Source organism: Neohortaea acidophila, assembly GCF_010093505.1.
Source record: "Neohortaea acidophila strain CBS 113389 unplaced genomic scaffold BDY17scaffold_5, whole genome shotgun sequence".
Taxonomy (NCBI): domain Eukaryota; kingdom Fungi; phylum Ascomycota; class Dothideomycetes; order Mycosphaerellales; family Teratosphaeriaceae; genus Neohortaea; species Neohortaea acidophila.
This window is the reverse complement of record NW_022985514.1, coordinates 958,448-968,551: the sequence shown is the minus strand read 5'-3', so window position 1 is coordinate 968,551 and position 10,104 is coordinate 958,448. Positions and strand designations below refer to the sequence as shown.

Sequence of the window (10,104 nt, the reverse complement as noted above, 5' to 3'; positions counted from 1 at the left end):
CGGGTGGTGAGCTGCTGTCGGCCGCGTAGTTCTCCGCGAGAACATCCATGCTGTGGCCAGCTTCATGTTGGTGGATCGAGAGTTTGACAGCATTGGGATATGCACGATTCATGGCGGCGAACTTGTCTGCAATACCGTTGAGAACGGTCATCATGAGCAATCGCGCTTCCTTTTTGTCGTCGATTTTCGACATGCATTCGGCCATGTTGAGCAACAGCTTTGCAGACATGGTCTGATAGCTGGTCCCTGGGATGTCAATGCCGTCCTCTCCTGTGAGATGGCCCACGTAGACGGCTACGACTTTGCGGATTTGATCGGGTGTTAGTTGTTCGCGGACGTGATGGATGAGATCCGCAAGCATGGTGTATGCCAATGGGCGCAGGCTGACATCTGCAGTAAGGCTGTCGCCGACTAGGGTCCGCGAGTCGAGAAGAGGGAGAATGACGGGGAGGAAGATGGCCCGGAAGTTGAAGTTGATGATGTGTCGTATCGCGACGAGAAGCTCTTTCCTAACGGCGACCGCAGTTCGAGGGACGTCCTGGAGTAGTCGAACGGTGAGCTCTGGCAGGATCTGAAGGAATTCGGAGAGGGAGTTTTGGTAGGCGCGCAACAAGTAGGCCAGGAAGGACATTGTTTTGACCTGGGCGGTAACCAAATCACCGAATGCGCCGGCCTGTCCTTTTGCTTTGATCTCCTTGGCAACACCAGTAAAGATGTCATCTCTCGCCTTTGCTTCCTCGTGTGCCCGCTTCTGCGGTTCAGCCTCCAGTAAGAGGGTATTTTTGATGCGAGGAGTGAACATTGCGACATTCTTCGGGGCAATACCGCGGTGCGCTTGGAAGATGGACACCACAATGATGGGGCATTCAGCGACGACTTTGAAGCTGTGCATGCCTTTGACGAGTTGCCTTGACTGCTGCTGTTCGGCGCCGGGATCGGGGGCGCCCAAAGGCTGAGAAGTGGGGGCAATGGGTGAACCTGGAGTGCCAGCAGCGCCAGGTGTGCCAGGCCCTACCGCGGCGTTGGCCGATGCAGAGAGAGGGCCGTTGAACGTGTCCTTGACCGTCTGCTCCATCCCGTCGAAGATTTCGAGAATGAGGTCCAGGAAAGGCTGTGCTTTTTCTGCGACGGCGGGGACTTTGGCGTGGTATCTGCAAAAGTCCATGACAATCTTCAGACACAACACCGCATTGTCCTCATTCTCCACCCTGACCAACTCCAAGCACTTGTCCACGATTTTTGCAGCGTAGGGTTCCATGGCAGCGGCATCGGCGGAGTTGAGCGGCAGTCGATGGATGATTTCGAGGGAGCGCTGGCGGCATATTTGATCTGGGGAGTTGGAGGTGAAGGCGGGGGCGCCTGAGAGGAGGTCGAGAAGGATGGGTATGAGCTTTTGGAGGAAGATAGAGTATGTCTGCGGCTGACATAGTGTTTCGATGGAGTCGCGTATTTCGGTAAGGGTGGCACCTTTGGTTTTGAGGTCGACGCTGGCATCTTGCAGCTTCGCCTCGAAGGCGTCAAGGCCCCGATCGGCCATGGTGGGGAGCGTGTGAGGGGTGGAGGTAGACCTATCGGTGGTCAAGCATGACTAGAAGCGCGCAGACATGAAGGAGAGGTCTCGTTCGTTGGCGGCAGCCGGTCGTGAAAAGTGGAAAGGACGTGGGTTGGAAAGGCAACCTGCGAAGGAGCGTTTGGTGTCGTGTCTCGTTCAAATAGTCGCTTCCGGCCGAAAGTGAGACGCGCAAGCTCTAGCGCGTGAGTCGTGAAGGAAGGAAAGGGTGAAGCGCGGCGTGATTGCGCGGTATTGAGACCGGCCCCGTGAATGGTGTGTTGGGGGGGGGAGTAAGTGAGCTCGTGAGGTTGACCTTTGGCAGCCAGCGGGAGCCTTACCCATAGGGAAACGAAAGAAATCGAGAACGCGGGCGCCGACTCCGCGAAATCTTTTGCGCTAATGCACGGCGGGCCGGCCGGCGCGCGCGGGTAAGCCGAGCGAATCATAGGGCTGCATGCTACTGCCATGTTGCGATGTTGCGATGTTATTAACAACCACGACAGCCACGTCTCGAGTTGAGAATGGGGTGTTGGTGCGGGGAGACGCTGTGCGGCATTGAAAGGCATCGATCGTTCATACTCGTCGCAATCATGCTATAGCAAGGGTCAAGGTGCACTTTCCAGCAGCTCGTGATGGCTGGCTCAGCATATCCCAATCACAATAGCACAGGGAGACACGCCTATCGATCCCATTATCCCTCCAGCGCATCTAAACGATCGGGAGCACAACTTGAACATCTCGACAGACTTATTTCCGATTAGATCTGCCTTGGAAAAGGACGCGGAAATAGGCTACATACGCTGTAACTGCGAGACATCCCCGAACCGAGGCAGCCGAGGCCCCGGCTGTATATCGCAGCTGGATTACTCTACATCATACGCGACGCAATTCATTAACCCCCGTGTCTTTCCCCACACACCCACCTGAACTCCTCATATCGATTCTCACTGCCTGCTCTACTGCAAGAGACCATTCGCACCATCCATAATGCCTTTCAACACAGCGTTGACGAGAAAGCTCGGCATTCGAGGTATGCATCTTCCCTCCAGCCACCCAGCACACCTACTCACCCTCCACAGTCCCCGTCGTGCAGGGCGGAATGCAATGGGTGGGCTACGCAGAGCTCGCATCTGCCGTTTCCAACGCCGGCGGACTCGGCATCATCACCGCCCTCACCCAGCCCGACCCCGAATCCCTCCGCAAAGAAATCCGCAGGTGCAAGCAAATGACCGACAAGCCCTTTGCGGTCAACCTGACCCTCCTCCCCTCCATGGTTCCGCCCGACTACGGAGCATACGCACAGGTGGTGTTGGATGAAGGCATTCGCATTGTGGAGACTGCGGGCAACAGCCCGGGCCCCATCATCAAGCAGCTGAAAGAGGCCGACCCGCCTTGCGTGATCTTGCACAAATGCACCACCATTCGACATGCCATGAGCGCAGTCAAGCTGGGTGTGGATTTCCTGTCGATTGATGGATTCGAGTGCGCCGGCCATGTTGGCGAGTCAGACATTACCAACTTCATCCTGCTGTCGCGCGCACGACAAACCATGCCCGTCCCCTTTATCGCTTCAGGCGGCTTTGCCGACGGACAAGGCCTAGCGGCTGCGCTCGCTTTGGGCGCTGAAGGTGTCAATATGGGCACGCGCTTCATGTGCACGGTCGAAGCGCCGATTCATCAGAATATCAAGCAAGCGATTGTGGATGCGCAGGAGACGGATACCCAGCTGGTCCTCCGAAGGTGGAAGAATACGACACGGCTCTTCATGAATAAGATTACGGAAGAGGTGTCCAAGATTGAAAAGGAGAGCCCGACGGGCAAGTTTGAGGAAGTTGGCCCGCTCATGAGTGGAAAGCGGGGGAGACAGGTGTTCCAGAATGGTGATCCAAACTTTGGGGTATGTCTTTCGCTTTGACTGTTATGAGACGAAAAACTGACAGGTGCAAAGGTCTGGACTGCTGGTCAAGTCATCGGTCTGATCCAAGATATTCCGACGTGTGAGGAGCTGCTCAGCCGAATGGAGAAGGAGGCGACAGACACCCTTTCACAGATCTCGAAATTGATTGTGGATAAACAGCCTCCGCCAGACATTGCAGGAAAACGCCTCGGAGACAAGAGTGATCCTCGTGATGACGGTGTGAGCGTTGCAAAGGCGAGGCTGTGAGGAATCTTTAATAATGAGAAGGTGGCACTGTGAGATCTAGATCAGATTCATCGATGTTAGCTTGACACCCTCCGATTTATAGAGCATTCTGTCTGTTATTGAATTGCGTTCGTGTTGTTCGCCTTCCTGTGAGCCAGTGCCGAGCAATGTCTCCGTTTCACTCCACTCCACTTTCTGCCGCGGTCCGCGTACCGACGACGCCACATGGAACTCGGTTCTCGTGCTCACCACCTACGGACAATTCGTAATTGCAAGGCCGGGAATTCAAACGTCGGTCATTGTCGTGACTGTAGTGTGGGCGCCTTGACGTCAAGATTCACCATCATCGAGCACCTCTGTCCAGGCTTCGACAACGCTGAATCGCGATGGCGACCGATCCCTCTATCCCACGAAAGCTATGGGAGCATCCCGATCCAAAGAACACGCAAGCCTGGAAGTTTATGGAAGCGGCGAATAAGCGGCATGGATTGCGCATGCAGTCCTGGGATGAACTACAAAGGTAATGGTCCTAAACATGTCTTACGGAAGATGCTAAGAGGATTGTCTAGATGGTCTGTCGACCGCCGCGCCGACTTCTGGGGCCTTCTCTTCGATGAGCACCCCATCATCCATTCCGGAAGCTACGAGCGAGTAGTCGACGAAAGCGCCCGGATGGATTCGATCCCCGTCTGGTTCGACGGCGTCAAGGCGAATTGGGCCGAGAACATGCTCTACTGGCCCGACAAGAAAGATCCCAGCAAAGTGACTACTCACAGGAAAGAAGACCACCGCACTGCGTGTATCGAGGTTCGTGAAGGCTGTACGGAAATTCGACATGTGACCTACAAACAGCTCCGGCAGCAGGTGGGAGAATTGTCGAATGCAATGCGTGCTCGAGGGGTGAAGAAGGGCGATCGCATTGGTTTGGTGGCGAGTAATTCGTTCGACACGTTCACCGTGTTTCTTGCTACGACTGCTCTGGGCGCGATCTTCTCTTCGAGCTCCACTGATATGGGGACCGCCGGAGTGCTGGATCGACTGAGGCAAATCACGCCCAAGTACATTTTCGTCGATGACTGGGCTGTCTACAACGGCAAGACTGTCGATCTACGACCAAAGATGAAGGAACTGGAGGCTGGCATGAAAGGCATCTCTGAATTCAAAGGTCTCATCAGCCTACCCCGATGGCAAGGCAAAGCAGCGGATGTATCGGGGGTGCCACGATGCGAGACGTTTGCCAACCTTCTCCGCGAAGCCAAAGGGGACAAAACCTTGACATTTGAGAGGATTGGTTTCATGGATCCATTCCTGATCGTCTATTCGTCTGGAACCACTGGAATGCCGAAATGCATCACGCACGCGGGCGGCGCAGTCGCATTGAATGCTCAAAAGGAAGGCAATCTCATGCGGAACTATGGGTCCTTTGAGCCCGAAGATCTGTTGACACTACAGTACACCACTACTGGCTGGATCATGTACCTCGCTTCGTGCATTGCCATGATTGCTGGCTGCAGACTCGTCTTCTACGACGGCTCGCCTTTCCAGCCCGATATCAAGACTTTTGTCAAACTCTGGGGCGACCTAAGAGTGTCTAACTTGGGGCTCTCGCCGCGCTACTTCCAGACCCTTGCAACCGCGAAGCCCCCGGTGAACCCGCGGGATGTGACCGACCTGAGCAATCTCCGCGGAGTGACGAGCACGGGCATGGTTTTGTCCGATGTTCAATTCGAGTGGTTCTACGATGAAGCCTTCCCTCCGCATACATTACTCGAGAACATTGCTGGTGGGACGGATCTCGGTGCGTGCTTCACGATGGGCACTATGATGAAGCCGCTATATATGGGCGGCACCATGACCCCGGCCCTTGGGATGAAGATTGAAGTCTACGATCAGACGAGTGAAGGTGGTCGAGGAGTGAAAGGCAAGCCACTACCTTTGGGAGAGCAAGGAGAGCTGGTCTGTACTCGAGGATTCCCCACGCAGCCTGTGCAGTTCTGGGGTGATCCATCCGGCGAGCGATACTTCAAAGCCTACTTTGAGCGCTTCGACAATGTCTGGACACACGGCGACTTCATCTCCATCCACCCCAAGACGGGACAAGTCTTTTTCCACGGTCGAGCAGACGGCGTTCTCAATCCCAGCGGTGTTCGATTCGGCAGCGCCGAGATCTATAACGCTATTGACAATGCCCTCGCGGACGAAATCCAGGATAGCCTATGTGTTGGTCAACGCCGGCCTCAGGACATGGATGAGAGCGTGATGCTGTTCTTGCTGATGAAGCCGGGGAAGAAGTTTACGCAAGATCTGGTGAAGCGGGTAAAGGATGTCATTGCTCGGGACTGTGGGAAGAGGTGTGTGCCAAAATATGTGTTTGAGACTCCTGAGATTCCGGTAAGTGAAGATGTCCGTCCTCGGAGTGGTTGTGTGGTACTGATGTTGACTTTGGCAGACAACGATCAATTTGAAGAAAGTCGAATTGCCCGTCAAACAGATTGTCTCGGGCAAAGTGATCAAGCCGTCGGATACGTTGGCCAACAAAAATTGCCTGGACTATTACTATCAATTTGCCAAAGTGGAGGAGTTGGTGCCGCCGCGAGGCAAGCTGTAGAGCAATCCTACTTTCAATATCGGCCTTCCGCCTTCATGCCTTCGTTAATCTTATCAAACACCAACATTAAACTCCGCAGCGTGGAATCTGTCACCCACGCTTCCTCTTACGTATGTCAACGCCGATCAGAGGCTCCTGCAGTGTGCCGGCGCGTGCTTTATCACCGCGCATGCACTTTTAGCCGCCGGCGCAAACTCACTCCTCACGCCGCAGCGCCAAAGCGCATGCATAAAGCTCAACGCCATCGGCGACGTTGCCTGATGGAACTTCCGGCTTGTCAAGGCCCACACCGACCCCCGCCGCAGCCCTCCTTTCGTAATCGTAGCCGTCTGGTGGGCGCGGTCGACGTGCCGTGCGTCTCTGGTGGAACTTTCTGCTGCAGCATGTGATTGGCATCACTAAACACACGTTCACCGCCTGACATAGCTTTGCGTTAGTTTACAGTAGTCGGTCGCGGAAGGAATCGTCTCCGCACGGTATTTTTTGGTGGTATTCCTCTCGACTCTTTTCCTTCTTTTGTTCCATTGCCGTGTCTTAGCAAGCACATACACATAGAAGGAGAAGAGAGACAAATTGTCAATATGCCTGCACATACCGAGCTCAACAGCAAAGTCGACTTCGACAACGCAATCGGCACCCAGGGCAAATATGTGCTCGTCCACGCATACTCCGGCCAAGTCCTAGACAAGGCGGAAGAGTAAGACAAACTCCATAATTTTTCCCGAGCCCCTTCGAGTATTGACGGTAATGTAGATTCGCCCAGAAATACGCCTCCAACTGCGACTTCTACGCTGTCGACACCGCCAAGGAGCCCAAGACAAAGGTACGGCAGACTCGTGAATTGACTTGGGGAACACAGCTAATGCGAATGGCAGGACTACTTCGGCATCACTCAGACCCCCGCTGCGATGCTCTACAAAGACGGCAAGCAGGTCGTGAAGGTGGAGGGCAAGACCGCCGAGGGAATGGGGAAGATCGCTCAGCTGCTGTCGTAACAGTGGTCGAAGATATTGCACACGGTCTCCGTGGGGGCCACTCTTCTCATGTCAGTCTCGTAATTATACGAGGAGTTGAAGGAGCCGTTACGGCCAGAGTTCTTAAACGTTCTCACTTCTCCCTTGGTGCTGCGAAGTTTGGTCACGTGAGTATCTCAGCGTTCATCTGAAGCCAGCTAAAATATCTGATCACAGCAGTGGCGCAGTCTAGCGCCGGGACTAGCCGCGGCGCACTATTAGATTTTCAAGCTCCGCGTCCACCTTCTCACTTTCTTTCTTCAGTTCACAGACCTGCGCAGATCCGACGATCGCACAAGCACAGTGACATCTCATCAAAAGGCCTTGTCGACGGCCTATGGAATTACGAACGTAGTCCATCTATCAAATCCTCTCCTCGTGACGTGTGCATACCCTCTGATCGCCATGGCGCACAATACCCGAGCTCTTGCTCAGCAGCCTCTTGGCCGTAATGTTAACCCCAACGCTCTCATCGAAGGCAATGAAGGTACCACAGCAGACTTGACCGCAACGCTCGAGGCTGGCTTGACCACCTCGGGGCCCGACTTGCAGCGCATCAACAAGGAGTGGAAAGCCGCCCCTGGTCGAGAGAGGGCGTCGAAGAAGGATCCACAATTCGCGCATCCCGCTCACAAGAATCTCATCGCCGACCCTTCATTCTCTTTCCCCTCGCATGACGTACTCAAAGCCTCCACGCTCACATGTACTTCGCATGATGACTTTGATGACAACAATCTGAACGAAGGTGAGGAAACCACACATTCACGCTCGGCAGAGTATGAGTTGCGCGTACCGGGCCTGCCTTTGCTCGATGGGGAAGTTGAGCTCCGCGATGAGATCAACGAGCTCGCTCAGAAGGCCAACGACACTAAAGCGCTCTCAAACTGGGAAGACTTTGATGTGCCCACTGACGTGGCTGATGCGCTCAGAAGCATCGGTCTCGCAGCACCGTGGCCCTCGCAGAAATTCATCATGGAGTGCACACGTGGTGGAAAGAACTCGGTGGTTGCTAGTGGGCCGTACGGAAGCGGAAAGTCGACGGGTACACTGATCAAAGCGATCGCAGAAGCCGTGAAGGCGAATTTGAAGAGGCGCACCCAAGAGCGTGATCAGAAGGCGGCGCTCTTGCGCAGAGAAGGCGACGTTGAAGGTGCGTCGGCGTTGGCAATCTCAGATTCGCGAGAGGCCCAAGACAGGATTTCCCCCTTCGTTCTCATCATCTGCCCCACCCATCAGTTGGCTTCTCAGATGTCGCACGACATCCGCCGCATCATCAAAGCAGGAAATCTCAAGATCCAGATGGACTGCTACCACGGTGGTGAGGTCTTCCCAGCACGCACGAAGGACACTAAGCTATATGATCCTGTCGACGTTGTCGTTGGTTGTGCCGGCAGAGTCATGGACATGCTGCAGAAGAATAGAACCCTCTCCTTCCAAGCCGTCAAGATCACGATGTTTGATGATGCCAGGGTTCTTTTTGGGCCAACATTAGACGACGATCGCAAAGAGCACATCAACGTCGTTCTTCAGTACATCAACGTGGAATGCGCGAATACTAGTATCAGTCTGATCAATACGACGAAGATGCCTCCGAGTTTGGTCCGTGAAGTGTGTTCCAAGCTTCTCGATTGGCAAGGTCAAGGCGCCGCCGAAGTCGTGTGGTCTGGAGGCGACGATGATGCAACCAATCCCGATCTTCGATTCGTCAACATTGCGGACACCAAAAAGCCAGAGGGCTCGATCATTGGCTCTCGGCGTGTACTTGCCCTGATCGGTCTAATCGTGGAGATCTCTGTCAATTCGTACAACAAAATCGGGACGATGTCTACCCTGATCGGCGTGCGCACTCGACGCATGTGCGAGATTCTCGAGGATGACTTGCTGCGCGGGACACGTACGATGGGACTGGATTTGGAGAGTCGTGTCCGCACAATGCACAGCGAGCTCGGCGCGAAGAACAACGATTACCAGTACAACGCTTTCAATGATGTGGTTGGCAAAGCTCACTTCTTGATCTCCACCCCGGCGTACGCTTCAACAGGCCTCAACTATGCGTGCAACCCCAACGTGATCTGCTTCGACGTCTGTCGTGATCATCCTTCGGGGAGTGCTATGGACACCTGGAAAGCGTTCAAGAGCCGCACTGGTCGCGTCGGCCGCGGTGGCCTCTGCATCACTCTCCTCGATCCAGAGCATCACGAGGATAAGCAGTTCATCGTCAACATCGTGCCCTACCTCCAGCAGCGCAAGAAGACCGTCCCGGAGTTCATGCAAACCGTGTACCAGGAGCATGTGGCCCAGAATCAGCAAGTAGAAACACACCTTGCGCAGGATGGAAGCTACAGTAACTTGGACGAAGAGAACGAAGAAGACGATGGTGCTCGTGACGGAGAGAAGGATGATGCCGAGAAGACGGATGCTGAGATGGGGGACGGCGAGAAGGGTGATGCCGAGAAGGGTGATGCCGAGCAGGTTGAGCAGGTCGATGCTGAGAAGGAGGTCGATGCTGAGAAGGAGGTCGATGCTGAGAAGGTCGATGCCGAGAAGGTCGATGCCGAGAAGAAGGTCGATGCTGAGAAGGAGAAGGAGGTCGATGCTGAGAAGGAGAAGGAGGTCGATGCTGAGAAGGAGAAGGAGGTCGATGCTGAGAAGGAGAAGGAGGTCGATGCCGAGAAGGAGAAGGAGGTCGATGGCGAGAAGGAGAAGGAGGTCGATGCTGAGAAGCAGGTCGATGCTGAGAAGCAGGTCGATGCTGAGAAGCAGGTCGATGCTGAGAAGCAGGTCGATG

At 54.7% G+C, this 10,104-nt stretch overlaps 4 protein-coding genes across 4 annotated transcripts in view; all 4 read left to right on the top strand.

Annotated features, from left to right (window-relative positions):
* Nucleotides 1-2,437: 2,437 nt before the first annotated feature.
* BDY17DRAFT_297262 (2-nitropropane dioxygenase) lies at nucleotides 2,438-3,849 on the top strand. The gene is made up of 3 exons (XM_033733568.1): nucleotides 2,438-2,582; nucleotides 2,632-3,449; nucleotides 3,501-3,849. Exons 1-3 carry the CDS (start codon nucleotides 2,540-2,542, stop codon nucleotides 3,714-3,716), a joined length of 1,077 nt encoding a protein of 358 aa, XP_033589893.1. The 5' UTR covers nucleotides 2,438-2,539; the 3' UTR covers nucleotides 3,717-3,849.
* Nucleotides 3,850-4,081: 232 nt separating this feature from the next.
* Nucleotides 4,082-6,303, top strand: BDY17DRAFT_251143 (uncharacterized protein; the record flags this gene model as incomplete). The annotated part of the gene is made up of 3 exons (XM_033731144.1): nucleotides 4,082-4,215; nucleotides 4,265-6,086; nucleotides 6,145-6,303. 3 exons carry the CDS (start codon nucleotides 4,082-4,084, stop codon nucleotides 6,301-6,303), a joined length of 2,115 nt encoding a protein of 704 aa, XP_033589892.1.
* A 581-nt stretch (nucleotides 6,304-6,884) lies between these two features.
* Nucleotides 6,885-7,298, top strand: BDY17DRAFT_324066 (uncharacterized protein; the record flags this gene model as incomplete). The annotated part of the gene is made up of 3 exons (XM_033737125.1): nucleotides 6,885-7,000; nucleotides 7,057-7,126; nucleotides 7,179-7,298. The coding sequence occupies 3 exons, from the start codon at nucleotides 6,885-6,887 to the stop codon at nucleotides 7,296-7,298; spliced, it is 306 nt and encodes a 101-aa protein (XP_033589891.1).
* Nucleotides 7,299-7,721: 423 nt separating this feature from the next.
* Nucleotides 7,722-10,104, top strand: part of BDY17DRAFT_324065 (uncharacterized protein) — a gene marked incomplete at both ends in the record, with an annotated part of 2,602 nt that continues 219 nt past the window's right edge. The window contains one exon of the mRNA XM_033737124.1: nucleotides 7,722-10,097. Within this exon, the coding sequence (XP_033589890.1) occupies nucleotides 7,722-10,097 (2,376 nt within the window). The remainder of the gene's footprint in view (nucleotides 10,098-10,104) is intronic.